At 42.4% G+C, this 15,634-nt stretch overlaps 1 protein-coding gene across 1 annotated transcript in view; it reads right to left on the bottom strand.

Moving 5' to 3' along the window:
- Bckdhb (branched chain keto acid dehydrogenase E1, beta polypeptide) overlaps positions 1–15,634 on the bottom strand; it is a 168,314-nt gene that overhangs the window by 127,744 nt on the left and 24,936 nt on the right. Inside the window, exons 3-4 of the mRNA XM_013032267.1 lie at positions 1,290–1,423; positions 826–981 (exon numbers count right to left, since the gene is read on the bottom strand). Coding sequence (XP_012887721.1) covers positions 826–981; positions 1,290–1,423 — 290 coding nt within the window. The remainder of the gene's footprint in view (positions 1–825; positions 982–1,289; positions 1,424–15,634) is intronic.

The following is a 15,634-nucleotide window of genomic DNA, read 5'->3' as shown; positions in this document are numbered from 1 at the left end:
GCTGTGGCTCAAGTGGTAGAGCGCTAGCCTTGAGCTGAAGAGCTGAGGGACAGCACCCAGGCCCAGAGTTCAGGCCCCACGACCGGAACCAAAAAATAATAATAATAATAATAATACCTTCAAAATATCTTTAATATCAAAAAACCTGAAAATCTAGACAACGAACAGCCTTCTCCCAGTCTATTTAGAAAAGAAGAATGCATGGGTGTGAGCACTCATGCCTGTAACTCTAGCTGATGAAGACTGGGGTGATCTCAGTTCAAGACCAGCCTGGAAAAAATGCTCACAGACCCCTCTCAACCAGTAGCTGGATGTGGAGTCCTGCACTTATCATCCCAACTAGTCAGGAATAGGAGGATCGCAGTCCAGGCCAGTTAGGTCCAAGTGCCAAAACAAAAAGGAATACAAAAAGGGCTAAGGGAGTGGCTCAGGTGGTAGAGTATCTGTGTACCAAGCCCAAAGCTCTGAGTTCAAATCCCAGTACTAAAGAATAAAAAGGACTACAAGCAAAACTCCTATCCTTCCCTCTGGCTTTGTGGAAAATATGGACCAAACAGGAAATGTATTAAAAAGCACTCCAGAATCAGTTACGTGAGAAAACCCCACTGTGGAGCCTTGAAAGCGTGGAAAGACAAACCCACGGTGGTCACGATCCTATCTGCCCTCCAAGTCTATGGAGTTCATTACCAACCAGCATCAAGCTCCAGAACCTTCTGGAAAACCTAGCACCGGTGTTGGATTTCAAAAGCAATGCTCTTCTCCCTTTCTGACTGCGTAGGGTGGCCCAGCCTGGCAGCACGGAGCGCGGCCGGCAGGCGGGGTTACCTTGATTCCGGGACAGTGGGCGAAGAAGGCCTCGGGGCACTGCGAGTGGTAGAGCGCGCCGTGGCCCACGCAGCCCCACGGCGCGCGGATGGTGAGGCGCCCGCAGTTGAAGAGATCCCCCGAGCGGTAGCGGTACTTGGCGGCTTCGTTCACGATCTGCGGGGAGAGAAGGGTGAGTGGGGAGCCCGGCCCTGCCCAGGGCAGGCCCCACCCAGACCCCGCCCAGGACATCCCCAGCCACGCCCACGACATGCCATGCCAAGGACACACCATGCCCAGGCCCCGCCCACGCCCCGCCCAGGACAGCCCCAGCCACGCCCATGACATGCCACGCCCAGGACACACCATGCCCAGGCCACGTCCAGGGCAGCCCCAGCCATGCCCACGACATGCCACGCCCAGGCCATGCCCAGGCCACGCCCAGGCCACGCCCCGCGGCTGACAGGAGGGCGGGAGGCGCTCACCTGATCAAAAGCAGGGAAAATATAATCTGCAAACTGGATCTCCGCAATGGCAGTGGCACCAGCCACCGCGATGCCAATCCCGAACCCAACGATTCCTTGTTCACACAGCGGGGTGTTAAAGACTCTATCCTTTCCTTTAAAAAAAAAAGAAAAGAAAAGAAAGCAACTTTAATATGGCAAGGGAGAGAATGTAACTACTAATAAGGAGAAATACAGAACATAGAAGAAATGGGTGATAAATAATGTGATGGTCAATTCCTATTAAGTAATTTATTAAATAGAAGTAATCTGAACAGTGCAATAAAAAGAAACGCTGTGACACTGGGATTAAAGAAAGCAAAGTGGGGCTGGGAAGGTGGCTCAGTGGTAGAGTGCTTGCCTTGCATGCCAGAGGCCCTGGGTTTGATTCCTCAGCACCACATAAGCAAAAAGAAAAAAGCCGAAGTGGCGCTGGGGCTCAAGTGGTAGAGCGCTAGCCTTGAGCTGAACCCAGGCCCAGAGTTCAGGCCCACGACCGGACCCAAAAAAAAAAAAAAAAACAGCAAAGTGTGTCCAGCAAGCCCAGGGTCCTGAGTTCAAACCCCAGTACCACCAAAATGGGGGGGGGGAAGCAAAGTACAATTTCTTAAAAGAAAACATGGTGACATGGAAAAAAATTAATTTGGGGGGGGGGGTCATGGGGCTTGAACTCTGGGCCTGGGCGCTGTCCCTCAGCTCTTCAGCTCAAGGCTGGCTCTCTACCACTTGAGTACCAGCGCCACTTCTGGTTTTCTGGTGGTTCATAGGAGATGAGTCTCACAGACTTTAATGCCCAGGCTCGTTGAACCATGATCCTCAGATCTCAGCCTCCTGAGTAGCTAGGATGACAGGCATGAGCCACTGGCACCCAGCTTTAAATATAAAAATGTAAAGAGAGAAAGAGAGAGGGAGAGAGAATCCTAACTGGGTGCCAGTGGCTCACAGTTGTAATTCTAACTTTTCAGTTGACTGAAATCTAAGGATCATCGTTTAAAGCCAGCCCAGAAATACTGAAAGATTTTTATCTCCAATTAACCAGAAAAAAAAGCTAAAAGCAGTGGCTCAAATGGTAGAGCACCAGCCTTGAGAGAAAAAAGAAACAGCATCCAGCCTTAGCACTGTCACACAGAAGGAAGGGGAAGGGGAAGAGGAAGGTGGAATGCATAGCAGACAAACTGACTTTAAGGTAAAAAGCACTGGAGCTGGAGGCAAGGCTCTGTAGGGATAGCTCTAGCCAATGAGAAAAAGCATCAGGTACAGAGTCCTGATCACAGACCAAAAACAAAACAAAACAAAAAACAGTAAAAGGCATTGCTAGATATAAAGAGGTAGAATTCATCCTGTTCAAGAGTTTAGCTCAGAAAAAGGACATATATAGCAATCCTAATTTTAAGTACATCAGACCATGCACTCCAGATGAAGGGAAAAGTTAACTAACCAAGGGGAGAAAGGGCCAAATCCATAATAGAGTGGGAAATTTCTTAACACCTCAGCACTGTTAACAGAGAGAAAAACATAGCAGAAAACAAGTGTGACATAATAGTCATAACACAGGATGCTGTTCCCAATATCTAAAACCTCAAATCCATGTACAGACATTCATCGACCATGTACAGAACATAAATCCAATCTCAACAATTTGTGTGTTTCTTGGTTTGGGTTAGTTTGTTGGGGGTTTTGTGGGGGATTTTTTGAAAATAGAGAAGAGGTTTAAAGACTGCAAAGTGTGAGACCCAAACAACCAGAAAAGTTTTCCTTTATTGGCATAGTAAGTCCTACAAGGTACCTGGTAATTTTTGAAAGTCGACGACTCCACCAAACTCATTAACAATCCCACGGTAGAACATGAGCACTATTCACAGCTGCCTCGAATAGAATCCACACTCCTGAAATGCCTGAACCATCTTCACCAAACATGCGGCCTTCTTCCATACTCCTGGCTGCCTCCCATTCATACGAGATAGAGATCTGAGGACCTCCATTCTAAGCCAGCCTGGGCAGAAATATCTGCAAGATTCTTAACCTCCAATGAACCAGAAAGAGCCAGAACTGGAGGTGTGGTTCGCATGGTAGAACATCAGCCTTGAGCAAAAAAGACAAGTGAAGTGTGAGGCCATGAGTTCAAGGCTGGATAGTGGTACATGTACACATCTGCACACATGCACATGCACACACACGCACGCACGCACACGCAAAGAGAGTCAAGAAAATAGATGAGGTGGCAGCCGTGATCAGCTGAAGCCTTGCAGACCCCTGGTAAACATTGACTTTTCCTGTGAGCATGAGTCAGAAGGCAGATGGTGAGAGAAACAGGAAGCCATGGAGCAAAGTCATGCCATTCTCTGAGCCTCATTTCCACTGAATCCCTCTAATGGCATTTTGTGCTTGACCTGTAAATAACAATGAGGGCACAGCAAGATTGATCACAGGATCCTGTAATGTCCCCAGTGTGAGACGATGATGCGTAATAGCAGAGGGGGTGGAGAGAATGTGTGGGACTCTGGATGCAGTCTAAAAATGGACCAGAGGGGTTACTGATAAAATGGATGAGGCGCATGAGTCAGCAATGCTAAAAGTGATTCAAAGGCTTTTGGCCTGAATAACTCAAAGGACAGAGTTACCAATAACTGAGGGGGAAAAAAATTGTAACTACAGAAAAAGCATGTTGGATAGAGAAATTCAGGAATGTAACTCTGCAGTGACTTTGTGTCAGGTGTTTTGCCAGTAATAAGACTGAGGAATATATAAGCTTTACCATAAGGCCACATTTTAATATACAGATGGGAGTTCATACCTGTAATCCTAGCTACTCAGGAGGCTAAGATTTAAGGACTGAGGTTCAAAGCCAGCCCAGGTAGTCTAATCTGAGAGACTCTTTATTTCCAACAACCAGCAAAAAGCTAGAACTGGAGAGATGACTCTGATGACAGAGCACCAGTTGTGAGCAAAATGAGCCAAACAAGAGTTCGAGGCCCCATGTTCAACCCTCATAATGGGTACATGTACACACACACACACACACACACACACACACACCAGCATTTAATGACATGAGATAAGATACTTAGCAAGTTTATAAAGGACATACGGAGAAAAGCAGATAGGTAAGGCTGGTCCCAGATACCATATTAATACCTTGAAATGGAAAAGAAGAGCCAAGAGTTTGGGAAAAAATAAAAGAAGGTTCTGTCCTGGAGACAGATGAAGAAGTGTTTGGAGAAGCAAATGACTGATGCATGTCAGCCATTGCTGTAGGGAGCTGAGAGCTAAGCATCTCATCACTGAAGGCCCAGTGAGGGCAGAGCAGGAGCAAGTAAGAGCTTAACGTCAGGGATTTCAAATGGGAGCAATAAGCAATCACAAGTACATGGAGAAATTGTGCCACAAAGAAGAGAATGGGAGAAACCGCTACCTGGAAAGGAAGTCAGGAATCTAGAGAGATTTTCTTGCTTTAAATGAGAAAAACATGAGAACATGAGCTGGGCACTGGTGGCTCACACCAGCTACTCAGGAGGCTGAGATCTGAGGATCGTGGTTCAAAGCCAGCCTGGGCAAGAAAGTCCATGAGACTCATATCTCCAATAAACAACCAGAAAACCAGAAGTTGGGCTGTGGCTCAAAGTGGTAGAGTGCTTGCTACCCCTGAGCTGAAAAGCTCAGGGACAGCACCCAGGCCCAGAGTTCAAGCCCCATAACCGCCAAAAAAAAAAAAAAAAAGAATGGGGAAAACAGCATTATTTGCAGGGTGATGGGAATGATCAGGGAGAAAGGGAAATTCATTGTTTTGAGATAAGTAATAAAGATAAGGACTGCAGGTGTGCAAGCCAGTAACAGGGTACCCCAAGCCAAGTGTGGAGAGGTTGGTGGGCACACACACAAGGGAGCAGAGGAGCATGAGGGCCAGCCCTGGACACCTGTAGGGTGAGAGCGTCTCACTCACTCAGTGGTATTTCCAATCCAAGGTAAAGCTAGGTTTTTCTGCTTTGTGGTGCTTAGGATGAACCTAGGCACTGAGTTTATGCATGCTAGGTCCATGCTCTACCACTGAGCTATGTACCTACCCCACACAACTACATTATTAGCAGAGTGAAGATGGGACAAGACAAGACATTTGAATGAAAATAATGATCTGTACAACTTGGGGAGGGGGAGGCTGGGGGGAGGAAAAGAGGGAGAAAATGAGCAAAGTGTTAACAAGTTAGACAAGAAATGTAATCACTACCTTACTTATGTAACTATAACCCCTCTACATATCACCTTGACAATAATTTTTTTTTGGGGGGGAAGAGTCTGGTCGTGGGGCCTGAACTCTGGGCCTGGGCACTGACCTTCAGCTCTTCAGCTCAAGGCTAGCACTCTACCACTTGAGCCACAGCACCACTTCCTGCTTTTTTTTTCTGCTTATGTGGTGCTGAGGAATCGAACCCAGGGCCTCATGCATGCAAGGCAAGCACTCTACCACTGAGCCACCTTCCCAGCCCTGACAATGAAATTTTTAAAAAAAAACAAAACAAAACAAAAAAGTATTCAAGAAGTGGGGTGCTGGTAGCTCATGCCTGAGGCTGAGATCTGAGGATTGTGGTTCAAAGCCAGCCCAGGCAAAAAGTCTGTGAGACTCTTATCTCTAATTAACTGCTAGAAAACCAGGAATGAAGCTGTGGCTCAAAGTGGTAGAGTGCTAGCCTTAAGCAGAAAAGCTCAGAACAGTCACAGGCCCTGAGTTCAACTCCCATGACCTAAGAAAGAAAGGGAAGAGGAAGGGAGGGGAGGGAAGAGAGGGGAGTATAAAAGAGTCACCCAGAATAGAGAATGGAGTAGGAACCTGCCTGGATAACCAACAAGAGTGGATATTGGAGGTTACTAGGTTAAACTGTGAGGCCTGTGAGCATACAGGCAGATTTTGAATCAGTGACTTTCAGCTCCAGTGACACTAAGATTTAGACAAAGGTATGAATTTGTAACTGGATTTCCCCAAGCAGAGAGACATGAAATGTAAGCTGAATATAAATGGAAGGCCATCAGACATGACAGAAACAATGACAAGGCATGGAAACCCATAGCTCTTAAGAACCAATATGGAAAGCCAGGCACTAGTGGCTCATGCCTGTTCTCCTCGCTACTCAGGAGGTTAAGATTTCATAATCAAGTTTTAAAGCCAGCCAAGCAGATAAATCTAACTTTTCTTTCCAATTAATCAGCAAAAAGCTGGAAGTGGAGCTGTGACTCAAGTAGTACAGTTCAAACCTTGAGGGAAAAAAAAAAAAAAAACAACTCAGCACCCAGGCCCTGAGTTCAAGCCCCTGGATTGGCACAAGAAAATAAAATAAAAAATAAAAAAGATCAAACCAAGTGCTACCATGTACAGAAGAAGCCTACACCTGTAAATCTCAGTACCCAGGAGGGAACGGATGAGGATGGCAAGTTTAAGGGCAGACTGGGCAGCACAGTGAAATTCTGGCACAAATTAAAAGCTGATCAAATTAATCAAGGAAATAATTCATGCTCCAGATTATTTGAGCAGAAAGATTAACGACATAAACATTTGTGGCTATGATACAAAATAAGTTAGGAGGGCTGGGAAGGTGGCTCAGTGGTAGAGAGCTTGAGGTGCTGGGTTCGATTCCTCAGCACCACATAAGCAAAAAGAAAAAAGCCGGAAGTGGTGCTGTGGCTCAAGTGGTAGAGCGCTAGCCTTGAGCTGAAGAGCTGAGGGACAGCACTCAGGCCCAGAGTTCAGGCCCCATGACTGGACCCCCCCCCCAAAAAAAAGTTAGGGACATAAAAATCATTAGAGATACAAATTTAAAGTGGGGAGAAGAATAATCATTCCTCATATATCATCATAATTTTCCTCACAGACTTTCTGGAATGTGTTGTGATCTTACAACATTTTTAAGTGGGCTGCCAAAAATTCTGATAAAGATGAAAAGTGTTAAGTTATAGGCTGACTGAAGCCAAAAGACAAAGCTAATCCAGAAGATCACTCTGCCTTAAATATATAAATAAAAACAGAAAATAGAATATTCCATTCATTCGATAAGCAAGTAAGAAAAATAAAGACTACGCAGGCAAAAAAATATTCTCAAACATTTCTAAGTAGGATGGCCATACAAATTAATCTCAAATACTGGTATACTTCTTAGAATGTTAAAAATTACTAAAATTATATTAATTATAATTCAATAGATAATTTCAATAAGGTAGCCTTGAATAAATGAAGATCACCATCACATCATTATTAAAGGTAAGTACAATTAACTCCTAGAGTGTTGCCCTTGTTCAAATCTAATCCACCATACATTAGCATCCTGAATTAGGCTACTTATTATGTGATGTTACAGAATGAAGAAACTGGACTAAGTGATCCAGCAAGTCACAATTTATGGCCTGGGGCAAAACCTGTGATGTCAGAAGCCAAAACTTTGCCTTTGTGAGGATCTCTCATGGCTGAGAAAGCTGCTGGACGGCAGGCCCCAGGCAGTCCATCCTGTCAGGGTCTGCGTTAGCAGCTGCCCAGGGTCCCATGCAGAGATGGATCAGGGGGTGAGTACAAAGACCTACTCATTTCAGCCCAATTAGATACAACTCAAAAGTGTCATTATGACTGCAGAGATCCCACAGGGCTGACAAGCCTGTCATTGGTCCAACATCAATTCTAGACCTCTTGATCCAAATCTGCTTCCAATTGAGAGCAGCACTATTTTTCTGGTTTCAAAAGATGCCAAGTTCCAAGCTTTCAAATTCAGAAGGTTTACTTACAGTTACCATTACAACAACAGTCCTCCAAATGTAAACTGCAGAGAGTACTGGTTAAAAAGGACTGTTTGTGCTCTTGTCCTATGAACTCTACCTCTCTTATTCTAAATCCTTCAGGGCAGGAGACCTGGAGCAAACCAATTGGAGAGAAAAATTAAAGAAAATGTGAGTTCAAGCAAGACCAAACATATATGATTAGAAAACATTGATTAAATACAGGTGCCAGTGGTTCATGCCTATAATCTTAAGTACTCAGGAGGCTGAGATCTGAGGATTGAAATTTGAAGCCAGCCCAGGCAGGAAAGTCCATGAGATACTTATTTGCAATTTACCAACAGAAAAATATAATAGCTGGACGTCTTCTTAAAAGAAAATGATGTTTTGTTTTTTGGATTGTTCGGGTTTTTTTGTCAGTCATGGGTCTTGAACTCTGGGCCTGGGCACTGTCCCTCAGCTCTTCAGCTCAAGGCTAGTGCTCTACCACTTGAGCCACAGCACCACTTCCGGCTTTTTCTGCTTATGTGGTACTGAGGAATCGAACCCAGGGCCTCATGAATGCAAGGCAAGCACTCTACCACTGAACCACCTTCCCAGCCCAAAAATGATGCTCTTGTATGCCTAATGTTAAATTAAATCACTGTTAATGTTATTTTAGCATAAAAAATTAAACTTAGCATTTAGAACTGTTAAAAAAAGGCAACAGCAAAACAAAAGAACAAAAATAACTATGTAACTACTTAAATTAAAAAGAATAACAAAAATACAGTAAGGCAAAAGGGGTGGCACCCACTAAAATGACTTGTATTCCTAAACTGTTTTGTTGAATGGCAATTCCTCTGGACAACCACCTAAAGAAAATACAATGTAACAAAAAAGTAGTTGTCTTCTGAAATAACAGCAACAACATAGCTTCAGATCTGATTCTATGTTTCAGTTCTTTCATCTGGGTTAGGGTGTACTTTCCTCACTTAAATCATTCTAAGGGAAAGAATTCCTTAAAATACTATGAGCAAGGTACCAGGGGCTCACACCTGTAATCCCACCTACTCAGGTGGCTGAGAAAGAGCACAGTTCAAGGGCAGCATGGGCAGGAAGGTCTGTGAGATGATCTCCAATTAACCACCAAAAAGCCAGAAGTGGAACTGTGACGCAAGAGGTAGAGTGCCAGCCTTGAGCAAAAAAGCTCAAGCTTTGAGATTCTGAGTTCAAGCCCCACTATGGGCAAAAAAAAAAAAAAAGTAATATATATCCTCATGGCTTCCTGAACCACTGAGGATAATTAGATCTTCTATCAAATACCACCAGCAGCAAGCATTCATTAAACACTAGGTTTGGGAAATCACTGGTAGATAATGGCACGGTCACAATTGCCCTGGAATCAGCAGTCATTGTACTCTGACTTAGCTGCTCAAGACAGAGGTGCTAGGTAAGCATTACCTGTCACATTGGACGTGCGTGCTCCTGGCACTGCTTCAAGTACTTCCCGAGCTCACCCTGGCACAGGCACACACAGTCCTGAGGGGCAGCACCCCGTGGGGACAGCGTTGAGTTGTGCAGCCAATGGTCTAGCTAACCCAGTGATACTGCTACATTCTAAAGAGTATCGTGACCGGAACCCTTCACAGCATAGAAAATCTCATAGAAAACACGACACACACCATCCACATCCACTATAACACTGAGCTGCATTAATGCCAGCTACAAGAAACAATACCACAAAAATATGTCCTGTAAAACAATAACAGTACTGTTCAAATTGAGAAGAAAAATCCTACCTCGGAATGAGCTGGGATTCTGGGGAAGAGGGGAAGGTCAACAAGGAACCTACACGGCTGGCTCTGAGAAGCCAGAGCGCTAGAACTTGGAAACAGTCTGTGCCCAGAGAGTCACCAACTGAGCCGCTATTGCACAGCAATTCTGGCCAGAGAGGAAACTTACAGGCCGTCGCTTACCAAGTCGGATCTGAGCTCCGGCCAGCATGGTCCCAGCCCGGAGAGCGCAGACCCCCAGCACAAACCTGATGACTAGCAGTGGAGAACCACATCCTGCTGACCACAGACAGAGCAGATCACCACCAGTCCAAAACACCAAGGGAACGCATGAGCACCCCACAGAAGCCATCCTCAGTCCCAGAGAATAGCTTCAGGAAAGAACCTGCGCCCACCACCGCCCACCGCCCCCACCACCACCACCACCAGAGAAGAAAGCCATCCTTCATACTGGCATAGAGCTAGCCAGAGCAGCTAGCAGGTAACAGGGGTCTGAGAGGAAGTGATAACAGCACCACTTTTCAACAGGGCAAAGGAATCTGACCAATGAGAGGAAGCTCCACCCAGGGAAAGGTAGCTCTGCCCAGGTGGAGGAAGGTCCTCCCATGGAGGGTCAGCTGTACCTGGTAGGCACCAAGTGAGGCTGCCTGGCCCGCTGCAGTGAACAAAGACATTCCAGTCATATAGGACTCATCCTGCAGCTAAGCCAGCTACAGGAATTAAAAAACTAAAAGTCTAAAATAATCTCACTGGAAAAAAAAAAAAAACCCTGCATAGGCCATAAAAACCAAGAGCAGTTCCAGGCTGGACCAAAAGAGTGTCAGGAGCTAGCCCCTCTGGGAAAAGGAACTGACCCCAGACAGGCCACAACTGCATCCACCCTGGAGCTCACTGGCAGAGATGCAAACTGACAGAAACCAGCCACCTCCTCTCCACACTGTACACAAAGCAGATCACTTCTTCCACTATTAGGCTGGAAGGGAACACAAAACTCCAAGTTTATAAGGCAGAACTTTTTTTTTGCCCACTCAAGCAAACTGATTTGAGAAGCCAATTAAGCCACAAAGAAAACTGACCACCACAAGAAAATTAAAGACTCTTAACAGGAGAGTGGGTAGTAGACAATGGGAAGACACAAGGTCCCCCAAACAAATTGAAGAATTCTTTTTCTAATTTTTACTTTTATTTCTATTATTTTTATCATTCTTTTTTTGTCTCTTTTCTGCTCATTTTGTTTCTTCTTCATTGCTGTTGTTTATTCCTAGATATACAGCCTATGGTAATTACTAGGCTCCTTCCTTGTGTGCATAATTAATTCAGGCTATGTTTTGATTACTTGATTTTCTATTTCTCAATCTTAGTATTTCTAAGATTTTAATATTATTTTATACATATATTTCTTTAATTTTTTCATTTATTTTTCTTTTTCTCTGAAGTTAGGTCTTAATTTTCTATCTCTGTTCCTTTCATTTCTACATTCCTTTATGCTTATTTTCTGCTCCTTTTTTTCATTATATTTCTTCAGCTTTTTTTAATTTTACCTTAACCCATTTTCATTTATTTCTGGTTCTTAACTCCATTTTCTTTAGTCTGTTGATCCCTAGTTGTTTGTCTCAGAGCAAACTGTACCTATATCCATTCTGACTGTGTCAAAGTGGCCCATCTTGTTATCATTCAAAGTCATATTGCTTTAACAGACTTGTTCATGATTATAATTATATATACTCTTCACTCCAGAATCACAATACCCCCGCCTCTAACAAAGAAAAGGAGAAATAGAGTAAAAATACCATCAATGCTTGTGAAACTCTGAAGTCTATACAACCACAGGGCTCTGGGTTGGTTTGGTTCTTGTATTAAAATTATGTTCTGGGGTGCTGCTGCATTTGCATTTCATTTCCAAATGGGCAGAACAAGCCATAGACACAGAAGAAAAATGGCAAGAAAAGGACCCTCAACTCCCTCAAGCAAAAGAGCAGTCAATGATAGTTCTCAAAATGCTCTACAAACACTATTAGTAAACATACTGAATAAAAAGACTGAAAGCCTGCATATGGCTATGTGTAAGCATGAGGAGGCTAGCCAAAGATTAATAGAGGAATTCGTGGAATCCACAAAAAGAAAGTTGAAGGAATTCCAACAGAAGGAAAGGGAGTCCAGTGAAAGTATAGCCACTCAGCTAAAGGATTTGAAAGCACTCAAAACCAAATTAGGGAAGTAAAAAAGTCCATACAAGATCTAAAACAAAGCTTCCACAAAAAAATTGAAGCCATCTAAACTGACAATTAGAAGAAAGGAAAATAAAAAACAAAGTAAAAAGTCTTGACAGTGGCTTAGACGATGCACAAGTTAGAATCTTTGAAATTGAAGCTAGATTTTGTAAAGAACAAATATTCAAAACAAATCCAAGAAACAAAACAGATCCCTATAAGAGCTAGAAGACACCATCAGAAGGCCTAATTTAAGGCTAATAGGTATTGAGGAGGGTCTACAGAAGAAAAGTAAGGGAACAGGAAATATATTTAACAGAATCCTAGCATCCTGAACATCCAAAAGGATAGGCCCATTCAGATACAAGAAGCTTATAAAACCCCAAAGAGACCAGACCATAACAGGACACCCACCTCACATTGTAATCTACACAGGATGAGTAGAGACTAAGGAAAGGATCCTTAAAGCTCTCAGGAAGAAAATCACCTATAAAGAAAAAGCAATGAGAATAACTACAAATTTCCCAGCAGAGACCATGGAAGCAAGAATAGCCTGGAATGATGCCATACCCTAAAGACTAACAACAAATAAAAACCTTCCTTAGCAAATCTGACGGGAGAGACAGAGACCAAGCGAGAGAACACACCCAAATAAATAAAATCAGAGATGTGAATGGGAACATCATGACAGAAATCAACAAGATTCAGAACATTATAAGGAAATATTTTGCAAACCTTTAACGAATAATAATGAATTTGAGAATCGGAAACTAAACCAAGAAAGTTAAAACAGCTAAAGAGACTCATATTGAGTATTGAAATAGAAATGGCAATAAAAGACCTCCCACCCAAGAAAAGCCCAGAACCAGAAAGATGCACAGGCTTTCAAAGGAGAACTCATTCCAATACTCCTCAAACTCTTCAATGAAAGTGAAAGCAAAAGATTACAACCAAACTCATTCTATGAGGCAAGCATAACCCTCATTCCAAAACTAGATAAGGACTCACCACAGAAAGAGAACTATAGACCCATTTCTTTCAGTAACACTGATGCAAAACTTCTCACTAAAATTCTGGCCAACTGACTTCAACAACCAATAAACAAAACTCATATACTATGACCAAACAGGATTCATCCCAGGGATGTAAAACTGGTTCAATATATGCAAGTCAATTAACATAATTTAAACACATCAATAGGAGCAAGGACAAGTACTACATGATCATCTCCATGGATGCAGAAAAAGCATCTGACAAGATCCAACACTTCTTTATGATGAAAGCTCTGGAGAATGTAGGAATCCATGGAACATTCCTCAATATAATAAAGGCTGCACATCACAAACCCACACCTCGCTTTATACTTCATGGTAAAAAGTTAGAAAACATTTCCTCTAAAACGAGGAATGGGACAAGGATGTCAGCTCTTTCCAATACTTTTCAATATAGTATTGGAATTCCTAACCAGGACAATAAGGCAAAAGACAAACATAAAGGGGATCTAAATAGGGAAAGAAGTAAAACTCTCCACCTTTGCAGATGACACGATGATATATTTAAAGAACCCTACAGACTCCTCTCCCAAGTTACTTGAGCTATCTGAAACTCTGGCAAAGTAGCAGGGTATAAAATTAACCCATAAAAATCAGTAGCTTTTCTGTATTCCAACAATGAGAAGAGTGAGGCTGAATTCAGGAAAGCAACTCTTTTTGTAATAGCTTCAAAAAAAAAAATACATACAAATAAACCAAAGAGGTAAAGGACCTCTATGATAAAAACTTTAAAAACCTGAAAAAGAAAATTAAAGCAGATATAAGAAAGTGGAAAAACCTCCCAGGCTCCTGGATGGGAGGATTAGCATCATGAAAATGGCAACAGTGTGAAAAGCTATCTACAAATTCAATGCAATACCCATCAATATCCCAACAATGTTCTTTAATGAAATAGAAGAAGCAATCCAAAAATTCATATGGAATAATAAAAGACCCCAAATAGCAAAAACAATCCTTAGCAGGAAGAACAGTGCTGGAGGAATATCAATACCAAACTTCAAACTCTATTATAAAGCCATAGTTATTTTAAAAAACAACAACTTAGTACTGGCACATAAACAAGCCTGAGGACCCATGGAATAGAATTGAAGACCCAGAAATGATCCCACAGACCTATGGCCACCTAGTCTTTGATAAGGAAGCTAAAACATCAGATGGAAGAAAAGATAGCCTATTCAACAAATGGTGTGCGAAGAATTGGCCAAACACATGTGGAAAATTGAAGTTAAATCCTTATACATCACTCTGCACCAGAATCAATTCCAAATGGATCAAAGACCTCAAGGTAAGAGCAGATACCCTGAAAATATTACAAGAAGGGATAGGGGAAACACAAGGGCTCCTTGGCACACATTGAAACTTCCTAAATAAAGATCCAGAAGCACAAGAAATCAAAGAAAGGCTGGATAAATGGGATTGCATTAAAGTGCAGAGCTTCTGCATGGCAAAGGACATAGCTAGCAAGATAAATAAAAGACCTACTGATTGGGAGAAGATCTTTACTAGCTATGCAACAGACAAGGACCTCATATCAAAAATATACTTAAAAGACTGGGAAGGTGGCTCAGTGGTAGAGTGCTTGCCTTGCATGCATGAGGCCCTGGGTTCAATTCCTCAGCACCACATAAGCAAAATAAAGAATATATACATATACATATATATATATGAGCTCAAATATTAAACCAAAAAAAATCCTCAAAAAAACAACAACCCCATTAATAAGTGGGCTAAAAAATTAAAGAGAGATTTCTCTGGAAAGGAAATAAAAATGGCCAATAGACACATGAAGAAATGTTGAATATCTCCAGCCATAAAAGAAATGCAAAACTACATTGAGATTCCACCTCACCCTAGTTAGAATGGCCATTGTCAAGAAAACAAATAACAATAGATGCTGGCAGCAATGTGGTCAAGAGAGAATGCTACTATACTGTTGGTAGGAATGTAAACTTGTTCAACCACTATGGAAAGTAGTATGGTTCCTCAAAAGACTAAACATAGAGCTCCCCGTTGACCCAACAATCCCACTTCTGGGCATTTATTTATCCAAATGATCACAAACAAGGCCACTGTAAAGCTACCAGCACAACTATGTTCATCACAGCATTATTTAAACATAGCTAAGATATAGAATCAACCCAGATGTCCCTCAGTACATGAATGGATCAAGAAAATGTGGTATCTATCATACACAAAGGAATTCTATGCTTCCATTAGATAGAATGACATCACCCCATTCATAAGGAAATGGAGACTTGGAAAATATCATATTAAGTGAAATAAGCCAGACCCAAAGAAACACAAGCTCCATGGTTTCCCTCATTTGTAACAATTAATATATGCCTACGATAGTCTTAGCAGAGGTTCATAATACCCCAGTAGCTATGTACATATGACCATATAAAACGATGCTAATTGAACTGATCTCCACAATATGGAAACACGATGGGGTTTTTTTGTAGTTGTTTTTTTCTTGTTTTTATTTTTATTTTCCTTTTATTGGTGTACTGTTTTCAGTTATTTCTTTTGTCTTTCCTTTT

This window comes from Dipodomys ordii, unplaced genomic scaffold (assembly GCF_000151885.1).
Source record: "Dipodomys ordii isolate 6190 unplaced genomic scaffold, Dord_2.0 Scaffold152, whole genome shotgun sequence".
Lineage (NCBI taxonomy): Eukaryota > Metazoa > Chordata > Mammalia > Rodentia > Heteromyidae > Dipodomys > Dipodomys ordii.
The sequence above is the reverse complement of the archived record's forward strand: the minus strand, read 5'-3'. Positions and strand labels throughout refer to the sequence as shown.